Source organism: Haliotis asinina, chromosome 10, assembly GCF_037392515.1.
Source record: "Haliotis asinina isolate JCU_RB_2024 chromosome 10, JCU_Hal_asi_v2, whole genome shotgun sequence".
NCBI lineage: Eukaryota > Metazoa > Mollusca > Gastropoda > Lepetellida > Haliotidae > Haliotis > Haliotis asinina.
Window position 1 is genome coordinate 4,513,610 of NC_090289.1, and position 14,978 is coordinate 4,528,587.

The window sequence follows — 14,978 nt, forward strand, 5'->3', positions numbered from 1 at the left end:
GGAGGCGAAGAACAGTCTGATCTACTATGAGTTGCGCTTAAAATGTTGAACAAAAACTACTTTACGCGAGTAAATGTTCAACATGGGGTTGGAAATGCGAGAGCACAACCATATGAAGACACAGGTGTATACTTTTGATAGTGGCGATACTATATTTTGACATGAAAAATATTTTTCGAACTGAAGAGAGGAAAATACGTTGCCAACCTTTGCTCGCTTCGCTCGCATGTAAGAAGATTGGTGATTTTCTCCATGCTGCGCAACCCCATTTGCGCTACAGTTTGCCTGTGGTCAAATATATGGCCTTGCTGAAAAATGGCAAGACCAATAAACGCATGAAGTGTGCGCTTTTAACGCTGACCGAAATTTGCCTGTGATTTGACGGGCGCGTTAAAAAGGACTCTTCTTGTGGGATTTTCGCGAAAGTGGGTAAAGTTGGCTGAGTACATCATCATTTACTTGGGAAAACGTGGGAAAGAACACAACAGCGTTACCCAGTGTAGTGTGAAATTCCCCAGCATCAGGCTCAGGGTCGAACGAAAGCGTCAGTCTGAAAAGACATTACAAGAAGCATTAGATTTTCACCTGATCCAGGAGTCTTCTCTACCTGCAGCTGTTGATGTATATAAGCATTTCATATACAAACCACCAACCAAAGTTTCTGTATTCTTTTAAAAATGCTGACTCAGCAACTATACTTCAGCATATTTACGCATCGAAGGTCTGGGTTCGATTCCCCTGTGTATCAAACCCATTTCAAGTGATCATGCATCAAATTACTGAAACGCATGTGCAAATCTGGTGCACGTGAACAAGTGAGTTTTGGTTTAACGTTTTGTTAAGAATTTGCCAAGTTTCACTGATTTTCATAATTGACTGAATTCATAAGAACTATGTTTTCAACGCTGCGAACTTGTTTTACAATACACCAGTTCATGCGTAAACAGTATCTTAAAACAGAATGGGATATTTTGCAAAATCTTGTGTAGAGCAGTTGTTTGAAGTATGTGGCTACATTTACACTAGTGAGTCTTAAACCTTCGATAGGGAGTATATGACGTCACGAAAGGTGTGAGCAGACAATCGCTAAACGTCAGTTAGAACCGCTACACGTTAATTTCTGATATACATGTATGATAATGCATTGTATATTGTTGTGTTTTGTTTTAACAATACCGCTAACTGTTCCATTAGATCTTTTATGGGTTGAAAGTGTTTAGTGGAAATGTTTTCCGGTGCCTCTAGTTTGGAAGTGCAAGGTCTTCAGAAATCTGTGCTTGTCCGTCCACGGTGAAGATACAGGTAAGAGTTATTCTTCAGCGATGCATGCTTGTCAGTTCAGAGCCTACCTGCGCAAAGCGATGCGCGATCTTACGTCTATGTTGGAGAATGTGAGTTACAATCATTGTAGAGCTAAAATCGCCTTTTGCACGTGGGTCCTGGCGACTCATGGGGTCGGCTTTACAGCTCGTCGATTTGCCAGATACATATGATCGTATCCCAGTGCGCACATGTATGCTCATGATGTCAATCACTGGGTTGTCTGGTCCACACGTTAAACAAAATATGATGATGACTATTTTGCCCACGTAAACAGGTACAAGATCTAATACGTATTGGACGAAGCTACCAGGAAAGGCAGTCGTCGATCGATTACACTCGGAAACCTAGTATGCCATGATAGCATGTTTTTTCGTTCACTCGACATAAGCGTGTTAACGATCTTTTGGGAAGTGCGAAAATGTACGTACCATCCAGGCGTTAAGCAGCAACTGTCTCAGACGCTTTAAAATAGATAGACGCATCCTCAACGGACAGAATATAACGCAAAGTTATTGTCCCAGTATTTATTATCATAGTACAGGTATAACATCATATGTTATGCACGTTCACGACCTGTTTTCACATAAACTTTCACTCAAGTTAACATATTTCAGGCATTTACGCCCGCCCGTACACATTCCGCCACATTTGTTCTATATACGGTGGTATTTGTCCTTTTTGTGGAAAGGGAAATAATCCAGGAATTCCCGTCACTGCAACCGGTTTCCCGCACGGTGGAGTACCACATGGCGATCCAGGAACCGGTTTTCCGCACGGTGGAGTACCACATGACGGTCCAGGAACCGGAACTGGTTTCCCACATGGTGGCGCTGCACAGGACGGAACCGGATGTTGAGGATGGACAGGTACAGGAAACGGAATGTAGATGGGTTTTGGTGGTGCCGGCTTTGGAGTCATCGGCATGGGCATAGGCATTGGTTTATGTGACATGTGGGATTGTTTGTAATGTTTTCTCTGCATGATACAGCTGACGATGCTCCCATGCAGGCACTTCCGTTCCCTGTAGTGGAACTGGTGCGCGCCTGCGCATTGAGCGGCCACCAGCTCGCTGTTCCTGCACTGCCAGTACACCTCACAGCTCTCCGACTCTATCATGGGATAGTTTCCGGTCGGCATTGGACAGTGGAACCCGGAACATGACTGAAACACTGAAGAATACACGTTTCTATTAGTATTCCGGTTTAGTGATTGATATTGTATCCTTGCTTTTCATCGAGAAACCGACGCGATTAGACGTTTTACAAAAGTTCGCACGTCGATAAAAGATTCTTACAAACGTTAGCCTGGCGCAATTTGATTCCGTTATACCATCCTTTGTGGTATAAAGCAGACAATGACTTTGATAGACTATCAAAACAAACGGACAGCAATATCTTAATATAGTTCACGAAGACATGTCAATCAAGACGAGTCTAAACAGTCAAATTGTATGCTAAGGAAAACGGTTTTTGTTTTGTTTAGAGATTGAGTGAGTGTGTGCCACGATGAGTTCGTATTACTGGATTGATACACTGTACACAGAATAGTCCAACACCAATTTCTCTTTCAATCTCCAATCTTCACCACATATTTGGAATACCTTCATCACATATCTGGGGATAACTTTCGTGGTAACTGACTCAAAGATTCCTTTTAACCCCGTGTCTGTGTTTGTTCGCCCCAAATTAATACTGAACAATTTAATGCAAACTGTCGTTACAGCGCCCGACTGCTGCTGTTGCTGCTGTTAATGATGCTGCTGATACCACTACTACTAAACGTGAAACTCCGGGTTGTCATTGTATCCCATATGTACAGATCTATGCTCAGGCTGTTGACTCGACTATCTACAGACCGCCGCCGCCGTCCAGATAGGATATTGATAGACGCGGCGTTAGGTTTCAAAACAACAATTTACTACTACTACTACTACTACTACTACTACTACTACTACTACTACTAAAAATATTTTGCTTTCTGGGTGGAGAAGTATTGTTGCTTGTCTTCGAAAAATGCACCAATCTTCAATGGTGAAGAACTTCGAATATTACCCACCTGGATGCCACAGGGATATGTATGTTCTTCCTCTTCAACCCCCCCCCCCCCCCCCCCCCCTTCCAAATTAAATATATTACGTATATGCTGAGTCAAAAGAGGAAACTTTTAAAAAATAATGAATATGTTTTTTATCTGATGATACATCTATGAATCCGAAATGGGATCCCTATCTTTCGACTTTAGCTAAACGTTAGCAAAACCGACTCAAACCCACCCATTCGTCGTGCAAATGACGTAAGTGCCAAGGTTTGGCACGTGCAGTCGATCACGTGATCTTCGCTTGGACGTTTTCTTCATTAGCACATGTGGGCCTCAAGATTGAAGAAAAAGCCCACAGTTTTAAACCACAGTTCTAACGGTACATTAAATGTCACAATTGTCAAACGTGCAACGTGAACGTGCTTTTGGTACGCGTATGTTGCAAGCGGGAAGATCACTTATTGATGTCACAAGAGCAATGGGATGCAGCCGTCGTCTACAACAAACTGGCACCACTTCTGATCGCCCAAGGTCGGGTCGTCCACGTGTGACGTCACGAGCAGAAGACCGACAAATCGTCCTACGTCACCTCCGTGACAGATTTCTGCCGGCTACACGAACCAGGGCTGAGATGTTCAGAGGTCGACTGTCCTCACAGACCATTCGAAATCGGTTGCGGTCTGCCAATCTCATTCCCGACGTTCATATCGTGGGGCAATATTGGCGCCGTTTCATCAACGTCAACGTCTGCTGTGGGCCCAGCGTCACCTCCGAAGGACCCTGAGAGACTGGAATCGAGTTGTCTTTAGCGATGAATCCAGGTTTACCCTCAGATTCGCGGACGGTAGGCACAGAGTCCGGAGACGACGTCGTGAATGGTGTGCCCAATGTTGTGTACAGGAAATCGACCGATTCGGGGGCGGCAGTTGTATGGTGTTGGGTGCTTTTTGTGGGACTTCTGATCATCCGCGGAAACCTCATCGCTGCTGCTTACCGCGACCAGGTGCTCACCCCTGAACTCTTTCATTTCAAGGCGGCTCATGGCCCTCGTCTACAGTTCCAGAATGATAATGTTCGGCCGCATATCGCGATGTTGACACGAAATTTCCTTCAAAACACTGGAATAAACGTCATGGACTGGCCATCGAGGTCCCCTGACCTTAACCCAATAGAGCAAATTTGGGATGCACATGGGAGAACGGTTCGTGGTCTTTGGAACCAACCTCAGAATTTGCAGGAACTTGGCGCTGCCTTGCAATGCAGAATCAGCAGCCACGTGTTCACAAGCATCAGGCAGTCGATGAGGAGAGTGTTTGGCAGTGGTGAATGCGCGGGGCGGCCTTACACAATACTGAACTGAGGAATTTCGAACTTTTATTCCATGTTTTGGAACGGCGGTGTGGCCTAATGAAACTGATTGTGGCACTGTCAGTGTATCGAGTACATCACACATATCTCAGCAATGAAATAATAACAATTTAACCATCTTACCATCTCTTGTTCTTTTATAGTGCCCAATACAAAAATCGCAATTCAGAGTGTTATTTGCTGTATGTTTTGAAATGCGCAAATCGGATAATTACTGGGATTATTGAATTTCAAAATGAGCATATTAATGATCTCTGATATCAAGGTCTCATGTAACCAGTAATGATAATTCTGAAACGTCGCCAATGAACCCAGAAAATACACTTACACGAACGCCAAAGTGCGCTTTCCGCCATATTGGATAGTGTTTACAAATTTCGTGAAGGCTGGTAATAAGAACGCCTATTACATCACGTATATTTCATAGTCAGCTGCAACAATCGCATCATTGAATTCCCCACACATCGTAGAATCAAAGTACAAATAGTCTTTGTCACCAATACCAACTTTCTAGATGAAAGGAAACGAAAGATACTGGGTAAACGAACGCTCTGCTCGAAAGAAAATTTCCGTAGCATTTTCTGACATGGCCATGTCTGACGCAAAATCACGTTGTTGATCACTGGATTGTCTGGTCCAGACTCGATTATTTACAGACCGCCGTCATATAGCTGGAATATTGCTGAGTGCGGCGTAAAACTAAATGTACTCACTCGCTTAATTCAACTAAAACTGATAATATTAATGAAAATGATTTTTACATTTTGTGAAATGTATAGACACACATATTTAAAGGAATTGTCTTGTTCATTGCATTGGTCCATGTCGTGTGTATAGACAAAACAATTTTGAAAATTGATTGACCAGGTGCGGGTTTGTCAAAACCATTTTATGATTGATTATCATTGTTTTAGATAATAAAGTCAATTCAAATTCGATTAAAACATACTTTGATGGCAGTATATCTAACAATATTTATACGAAAACTGTTTAAAAATATATAAACCAGGTCATGTCTTAATTTGGACAAACCGTATGTCCATATTAGTAAAAAAGCGATCTCTTCGTTCCTTTCTTTGCATAATTATGAAGTAAAATAATTACATAATCATAAGAAGAAAAGTTTATATACTAAATGAATATTCAATGAATATTCAGGTGTTGTGAACATTTCATTTACGCTAACAGGTGTGCGTGTTGCTCGCAATATGATACATAGTAAAAGCGTCTACTTGTTGATATATTCAGAACACTATTTCAAGCTAAAAATCATGTCTAAAAAGTGTTGAATTCTGACACAGAAGCCGAGACCTTTTACACACACTGAGTGGAAATTAGGCTAGATATATACTAATCAGCAAACCAGTGTCGTCTTTTCCCGATGTCACAAAATGCACAAAACATGCCATGACGTCAACTAACATGTATTATTTTCAGTTTTTTCATTACATTTGACGATGTGTGTGTTACTCCGGTAACAATGATGCAAAATTAATCAAAATACATCTACACAAACAGGAGACTATAGGAATCATAGAACTAAATTATGTATCGATTTGGCCATCCTAATCGGTATTACCTGCTTTCTGATGTAGTACATTGGAATCGTTTCCTACAAATTGTTAAACTACCAAAATGTATCCTCTCACATTGGGGAACTTTGTATGGGAATAGTTTGGCTCACTGTGAACAAAACATAACGAAAATAAAATTATACTGTCCGTATCCACAGCAAATTCTCTCCATGTGATCTGAGTTACATCCACCTAATGTAAAGCATAGCGGAGTTATGCCCCTTGTCTTTATGCGTGCATGACCTCTCTGTCGACGTTTGACGTCATAGAAGAAAATCGATTTTTACCATTTATGTGCGTATGACGGTATGCATTAGCCCACAAATCCATTTCATATACACTTATGTCGTTCAGATATCAAGCTGTATTTACTCCGCTCACACTGTCCGTAAAGATGACAAATTAAAAAAAATCGTAGCAGAGTGTTTTTATTGGTGCACAATAAAAAAAACATTTATCTGTTTCCTAAAGCACACAAAGTTTTGGACATCATTTAGCAGTGTCTATTTCTCAGACCCCTCAGGTAGCCGCAGTTATATTTATACCAACGGATAGGAAATGAAATATTCTTCATTTCAAATATATAGCCGTACTTAGATCCAGGACCACGTGAGCGCAATACTCTCACAGCGTTCAATTTCGAAACCTTACGAAAATGTGCGCCTGAAAAAATACTCGGCATCCAGGGGGTTAAATCATCACACCCTTCGGTTGCAAAAGCATACTATGAGAAACAACTTGTACCTACCAACCAATGCCAGAACCAGTACAGCACAGACGTCCATGGTCGTTATGAAGATTGGTGCTTCGGACAAACATTCTTCTATTTATTGCTCCAAACAGGAAGATGTCTTCAAAATAATCACAAAATAATCACATGTGCGGGAGCCACCTGGCATAAGTGCCACGTCTGTAAACAAGTGTAGAATAAAATACACTGAAGCGTTCTCCTCCTATAACAGTCACGCACTCATTGTTGGCTGCCATTTCCGGTACGCCCGAGAAACAAGTTGATTGTCACGCTGAAAACTTTCTTAGAAAGGTTCTCGGACAAGTTGACGAACTTATGTCTTGATGTACATGAGAAACATGTATCGGTAACTGTCGCAAGTTCAGACTTTCATACAACGCACGGGCATGAGTTAAGAGTAGCAATAAAATGTATAGCTTGCCTCTCATCATCATCGATTGATCATCGGTTATATGTCAGAACCAACACTGCATTGACAGTAACACACAAGGCACACAGATACACGTGTACGTGCCACAGTAAAAAAAGGTACAGGTGCACAAGTGCCCCATTACACACAGAGATACAGGTGTACAAGTGCCCCATTACACACAGAGATACAGGTGTACAGGTGCCCCATTACACACAGAGATACAGGTGTACAGGTGCCCCATTACACACAGAGATACAGGTGTACAAGTGCACCATTACATACAGATATACAGGTGTACAGGTGCCCCATTACACAGAGAGATACAGGTGTACAGGTGCCCCATTACACAGAGAGATACAGGTGTACAGGTGCCCCATTACACACAGAGATACAGGTGTACAGGTGCCCCATTACACACAGAGACACAGGTGCACAAGTGCCCCATTACACACAGAGATACAGGTGCACAAGTGCCCAATTACACACAGAGATACAGGTGCACAAGTGCCCCATTACACACAGAAACACAGGTGCACAAGTGCCCCATTACACATAGAGATACTGGTGTACAAGTGCCCCATTACACACAGAGACACAAGTGTACAGGTGCCATACTACACACACAAGTACAGATGTACAGGTGCCACATTGCACACAGAGATACAGGTGTACAGGTGCCCCATTACACACAGAGATACAGGTGTACAGGTGCCCCATTACACACAGAGATACAGGTGTACAGGTGCCCCATTACACACAGAGATACAGGTGTACAGGTGCCCCATTACACACAGAGATACAGGTGTACAAGTGCCCCATTACACACAGAGATACAGGTGTACAGGTGCCCCATTACACACAGAGATACAGGTGTACAAGTGCACCATTACACACAGAGATACAGGTGTACAAGTGCCCATTACACACAGAGATACAGGTGTACAAGTGCCCCATTACACACAGAGATACAGGTGTACAAGTGCACCATTACACAGAGAGATACAGGTGTACAAGTGCCCCATTACACACAGAGATACAGGTGTACAAGTGCCCCATTACACACAGAGATACAGGTGTACAAGTGCCCCATTACACACAGAGACACAGGTGTACAAGTGCCCCATTACACACAGAGACACGGGTGTACAGGTGTCATACCACACACACAAGTACAGATGTACAGGTGCCACACTACACACACAAGTATACGTGTACAGGTGCCACAATGCACACAAAAGTAGACGTGAACAGGTGCCCCACTACAGCCAAAGGTACAGGTGTACATGTGTCCCCCTACACACAAAGGTACAGGTGTACAGGTGCCACACGACACGCACAAGTAGACGTGTACAGATGCCACACTACACTCATAGGTACAGCGGTACAGATGCCACACTACACACACCAGTACACGTGCACAAAACTCGTTGAAAGACCACCAAAAAGGGACAGTCAGGTGACATTATACAGGGGGCATTATAATGAGGGTGCACTATATGCATATTAAATTTAAGGTAGCACCTATTATCTTAGAGCATACAGGCAGAGTTGATACCTCATAAAATATAGTGTATCTATTTAATAATAATATTATCTGGTATTAACAAATGTATATTTGTAATTGACTAACATTTCAACTAATTGTCTTCTCAAGATACATTGTTCAGAAATAAACAGTTAGAAATACAACAGGAGCGACTAAGAATGAGTACTTCATTACATGTTTTCAACTTCATGTAAAGTTATCGAGTTATCGGTCTTGTTTAAAGTATAGTTATGGTGTAAACACGTCAACATACGAACCCCTCTTGAGCGCACACGAGTCGCTATCCTACTCGGAATAACAGGAGTGGGTCACGATTGAGCGATCTTTCGTGTAGGTTACGGAAAGGAACGAGTGGTGACGAATGTCGATCACCACAATAAACCCGTTTTACACTACTCGAGCAGTGCAAAAAGCGCATGCGCAGGTTTCGCCCTCTTGTTGCCGAGTGCTGTTTAATCGAACGCAACCAGGAAGTGGTTGCCCAAAGTGCACCCATCCCATATACCCCAAATCATTGTGTTTCCTGGACGATAAACATGGCGTCTTACGTGTATCTTGGTGCTCTCCTAGTCGCTGTGGCGGGTGAGTACTGTACCTCGATATGACATACTTACCGTTTTACCTGAGTTTATCGTCCTAGTCATGACAGGTGAAGCGGAAAGGATAAATACCGAGGCTTGTGTGTGAAGTAGAGGGGATTAAACTCACACACTATTTCTCGGCTGAAACTGATAAATGTATGGTTCTGAAGTGTCTCAACAACCTATTAATGCTGAACATAATGTTGAGGTTACGGTGTTGATCCGTGCCATGACAAACAGGGGCATTTAGTCTGTTAAAATCAACATTAGATACGATTTAAAATATATTTGAAATTGGTTGGTAGGGAGACAGTGGTGTCGTGACAGTTTCTGCAAAATGTGGATCAACATCAAAGAGGACAAGACGTAGGGAATACGGACCTTCCAGCAGAATATCCATGCAGTTATTGCAAACCTTGATGCTTATCAGTTACTTCAGGAGCCGATGTTCCAATTTTCTTACCTGATCCCATGAATATTGTATTGATATCGTTACAGTTACCTGATGCTCCTTGCCCTACGGTCGTGTGCGTCTTTCGTCATGCAGTTGTCGTGTTCTTTACGCAGAGGGTAATATGTCGAAGTAACCCTCCAACCTTTGAAAATAATGAAGTCGAGGCATATTAATCTTTAAGGAATGGAGAGTAACGAAGATATTACCCAACTTAAATTACGTTCAAAGTATTGGGGATATTTCTGTTATCAAACTTAATTTTCAAAATGACAAAATTAAGCCTCTAATTTCAAACTGGTACACATCGCTCCATTCCTGAAAAGTAATGGAGCGAGCAGACAATGGAATGGCGTCACAAATGTAATTTAATCTGATATTATTGTTCATCTGGGGACAGGCTGTATGCACATGCAAGACGTAATATGGTCCTTCCGTAGAGTAACGCGGTTGTTGTATTGAACGTGGTGGGACAAGGCAGTGATCACCTGTCTTTGCATCTATCGTCATGGATGTGTCCCTACTCTAACACACGGAGAATCAGTCGTTGGAGCCACACTCGTAGATAAAGATAGAAATAACATTCGCACTATAATGTTTCGAAGTTGATCATGCCCAGGAACATACAGCTTACATTTAATCTTCGGCGACACATATCATATGACGCCCTAGATGGGATCGATAGTTAGACTCACCGATGCATTATATATTACGAATTATCACGTAATGTCTGTGTGCAATGTACCAGTGAGTGAATGCCCCGAGCAAGTCGGTTTCTACGCGGATTTTGTCAGTGACTGTTGTTAAGGGTCAGTGAGACGAGACACTTCCTTAACCGACAGTCTACTCCATGCTTTTGACACAGGTTTCTTGCTCAATGTTTAGATGTGATGACGGTGGTGATGATGGTGGTGATGAAGTGGTGGTTTGGAGATTTACGTGCGCTTTCCGATGCGTATGCGTATTTCGCACATGGGTAGACGTGAATGGTAACGCTTTTATGTACTACCCTTTAAAAGTTTAGATTCGTTAGTGTAAATGTATCCACTTACTTTAGTCAACTGCTCTAAACTAGATTTTGCAATTAAAGCTACCGTTTACACACGAGAGATACTTCCTGAAACCTTTTTTAACGTTGAAAAAAGTATTGTCATGAGTCCAATACATGATGAAAATTGGCGATTTCTTAATAAAACTTTACATCAAAATACAGCTGTTCGCACATACGATGTTTGCTTATGCCTTTCAAGGCTTTGTTGCACTATCCTCTCGCATTTCATCAGCATAAGGTATGATGCTGGATTCCTCAAAATAGCGAAGAGATTCGTCTTCAAGGTAATAATATATTTTCAATATAACCATATACTTACCTAACATACAGTGAGTGCTCTTAGCGAGTCTAATTTTTTGATGGGTAGAATGTGTAATAACATTTTTAGTGAAAAGCAATCATACACCCCATTCCTGCTGAAGAATTGGTGGGGCGAACTGAGGAAATAACAGTTAGTTGTCAGGAGAACAGTAAATGTAACACTGACACAAGTGAAGGCACTTATGCACTTATTTGGCTCCAAATTCCATATTTACGTACATTGTCATGCCTCTAAGTGCTCCTTTGCAGGGGTCCCAAAAGTGGTCTTATTTGGAGCATGGTCATATCACATCCTCACATGATACATAAATATGTATACAGGATACTGTGTATACATGTATACGAGTGTATCAGCTCTGCAGAGTTGTGCCCTGTGAAGATCCGGGTTAGAACTGATCTCCTGTAACATATGCTTGTCTTAAAAGACAACTGACAGGATAGGGTGGTCACGCTCGTTGACTTGGTTGGCTTGTGGTATCGTATCCCAGTTGAGTAGATCGATGCTCATGATGTTGATCACTGGGTTGTCTAGTCCAGACTTAATTGGTTTTAGACCGTCGGCATATAGCTGGAATGTTGCTGAATGAGACATAAAACCCGTTCACTCACTCACTGTAGAGTTTGTGTCACCAGGCCACGTTTCCGCGATTGTGGAAGTTGTTAGGAATCCATGAGGGAGAGGAGGGTGTGTACAATTTACAGAAAAATACTACCAGACAGTATGTATTCCATCACTGTATCCCCACCTGACACAATGACCTATACAGTGGGCTAGGTGTTGTGTCCCGTCTGACCCTCGCCTTTCCTGCAGCCTGTCTTGGTAGATTTCGTGTCTTAAAGTATCAGTCAGAGGATTATCTGGTCCAGGCACATCATTCACACACACACGCACACACGCACACACGCACGCACGTAAGCACAGACGAATAAACTCAAGACCTGTGGCTAATATTTTTCATGTGTATATTCATGACAAATAAATACCCATTCATACAATAAAATTTACTAACTTCTAGATCATGATTTCAGCTGCTGAAATAGGACTGCCATGCATGCAACCCGATGTTGTTGCAAACAAGACTAGGGAGTGTTTTGCCGGCTTGGGATCGGAAAACTTGATCAACCTCGACCCAACGAAGCAACCGGGGTCACTTGGCCAAATGTCCAATCTTTTCAGTGGGTCACTTGCATGCAGGTAAGAGATAAATGTGACAGTTACAGTATCGATTTATCTTCCGCAGATATGCATTTCCTCCTTGATCCTGCTAACAGCATTAATAACTGGTAAGGTCAACTAGGCGTATGGCTAGATTACAAGGTTCAAATCCGGTTACAGGAAATTCTATGGTTGCTTCATACCCAACCAGTAGATATGTTGTTCTTTGTACAAAGACATGAACGCGTGTTTTACACTACCATAATTTGGGAAACTGTCCAACAGCGACAACAGCCCTGGTATATGGCAGCACAGGAGAGGCTACTGTGTATCGGGAAGGAGCCAACAGCACTATTACTACTTAAATAGACGTGATACTTTTGGAATATAAGGCGGAGTAAAGCCCAACTCACACGCCCTACAGAACAGAGCAGTGTAATACTAGTTTGTGCAGCAGCAGCAGTATTTCAGGTTCATCACTGCTTGTCACGCGCCATGTTTCACTATGTGACGTCATGCATGAATCAGCTGTCGTATCCTCTCACACCAACCAGTCTTCTCTTTCCCCCAGCCACGAGAACGACTTGGCAACCGGCATCAACTGCTTGTTTGACTTCTATGGAAACTGTCTGAATGTGAGAGGAATGTTTGCAAGCTACCCTCAGATTAAAAAGGCTGCTGGGTTCGCCTGTCGGAACAAAGATGGTAAGACCACATTTCTTCGAACACTAATGCAGTATATATGTCGTGTATGGCGGTGTGTATAAACAAGATTTAAAGCGAAGCTATAGTCGGGTAGATGGTTGTGCTGTGAAAGTGCACATTTTCGGCCACAGGTTCTGGAGTCATATCAGCTCAGGTAGCCCATAACAATAACATTCAGTGGTGATTCTTACGTGCCTCATATGAGTAATAGATAGACTAGGGGGCACATAAATACATAGATAGTCCTTTACGCATAACCTAAACAATTAAAGGACCATTGTCCCAACGTTTTGGTGTTTTATTTACTATTTCCATGAAAAAATGTGAGTGGTCGGTCTGGTTTGCCCAACTGTTGTGAATGTATTCGGTTGATTGTTAGAGTGAAATCAAAAGGATGCGTTGCGAGCAGATATAATCTTTGGACTGAGTTTCAATGAAGTCTCAAGGTGCAGCATGAAATGTGCCTTTCATAAAGCACACAAACCCCTCTCACTCGCTGTCATATGGTCGCTTCTTCTCCTTCAGCACTGGCTGACTCTTGTCTGAAGGACGTGGACAAGGAAACTTTGGTTTGCTATATGAAGAGGGTACAGGAAAGGACAATCCAGATTATCAAAGGAGAGGTCAAGAGGAAGAGTACAGAAGAAGAGATGTGCGGGTAGGGGGAACACACTGCATATTCTGTAGAATCTTTGGCCAGACTTGGTCCTTTATGAATTGGTGTTTCAAAGGGATAGTAGATAAGCTGACTCCCTAACTTGACCCGGGATTCGTTGAACTGAAATTGTGTCTATTTTTTATCTTCTTGCCAAACATTTTTTGTAGCAATGATTCTGTGCTAGGCAATGTCTTTTGCAAACAGCCTGAAATCTAATTAACTATATTCAGCAAGCTGTTTCTTGAACAATACTTTTCATCGAATATCAGGCCCGCCCAAGAATATCAAATGATCCGTAAGGTCTCATAAACGTATTTAGAAAGTTAAGAGATTTAAAATTGTGGTATACAGAATCTAGGTAGGATCTGCCTGTTGCTGAGCCTTATAAATCATGAAGATTGGTGATCAATGCAAACAGCATTCAAGAATGTTCATTTCACGTGTGTAGGTTCCTGAAAGAGGAGAGGAAATGTCTGAAAGCGGCGCTGTCCGGCTGTCCAGCATCGACAGGGGAGACTTATTACTCCTTCATTGAGATGCTGATGCCGACCAGATGTCAGCATCTGTCCCTCTACAACGTCCTGAAAGAACTTCCTAGAGTGGACCTAGCTACTACCGACATGAAGTCTCCACGCTAACTCACCACCAACACTACACAAGTCAAGTTCCAGTACACATAGCGATTTTGTATATCTGAAGAAAAGCCAAGCGATCAAAAAATCCTGTCCGGTGTTTCTATGCAATCGTTTTTGAATATGCATGCATGTTTATGCAATTAAAGCGACAGTAAAGTTCATCGTTGTGATGTAGTCGAGATGTTATGGACTTGGGGATGCGGGATCCGTTGTGATAACGATGACACCGACGATGTAAGTGCCTTGATTTGATTCCATTCAAGGTGGATTACGTGGATAAGTATTGGTTGTTTGTGTTTATCGCCGCACTAGACAATATCACAGTTGTATGGCGGCGGTCAGTAGATAATCGAGTCTGGACCAGACAACCAGTTGGTCAACAGCATGAGCATCAGTCTACGCAATTGGG

General features: G+C 42.4%; 2 protein-coding genes across 2 annotated transcripts; one reads left to right on the forward strand and one right to left on the reverse strand.

Annotated features, from left to right (window-relative positions):
- Positions 1 to 1,904: 1,904 nt before the first annotated feature.
- On the reverse strand, positions 1,905 to 7,113 carry LOC137254673 (TANK-binding kinase 1-binding protein 1-like). Its single transcript, XM_067792517.1, has 2 exons — positions 7,051 to 7,113; positions 1,905 to 2,492 (listed from the first exon to the last, which is right to left on the reverse strand). Exons 1-2 carry the CDS (start codon positions 7,085 to 7,087, stop codon positions 1,942 to 1,944), a joined length of 588 nt encoding a protein of 195 aa, XP_067648618.1. The 5' UTR covers positions 7,088 to 7,113; the 3' UTR covers positions 1,905 to 1,941.
- Positions 7,114 to 9,334: 2,221 nt separating this feature from the next.
- LOC137254675 (uncharacterized) lies at positions 9,335 to 14,728 on the forward strand. The gene is made up of 5 exons (XM_067792520.1): positions 9,335 to 9,593; positions 12,445 to 12,610; positions 13,143 to 13,276; positions 13,802 to 13,934; positions 14,383 to 14,728. The coding sequence occupies exons 1-5, from the start codon at positions 9,428 to 9,430 to the stop codon at positions 14,570 to 14,572; spliced, it is 789 nt and encodes a 262-aa protein (XP_067648621.1). The 5' UTR covers positions 9,335 to 9,427; the 3' UTR covers positions 14,573 to 14,728.
- The last annotated feature ends 250 nt before the right edge of the window (positions 14,729 to 14,978 follow it).

Bases quoted from the DNA above. Each gene is read 5' to 3' on its own strand.
- LOC137254673 (XM_067792517.1), bottom strand. From the start codon at position 7,087: ATGGACGTCTGTGCTGTACTGGTTCTGGCATTGGTTG. The intron at 2,493-7,050 runs GTAGGTACAAGT...TGTATTCTTCAG, and splicing joins ACTGGTTCTGGCATTGGTTG to TGTTTCAGTCATGTTCCGGG.
- LOC137254675 (XM_067792520.1), top strand. From the start codon at position 9,428: ATGCGCAGGTTTCGCCCTCTTGTTGCCGAGTGCTGTTTAATCGAACGC. The intron at 9,594-12,444 runs GTGAGTACTGTA...TCATGATTTCAG, and splicing joins TCTCCTAGTCGCTGTGGCGG to CTGCTGAAATAGGACTGCCA. The intron at 13,277-13,801 runs GTAAGACCACAT...CTTCTCCTTCAG, and splicing joins CGCCTGTCGGAACAAAGATG to CACTGGCTGACTCTTGTCTG.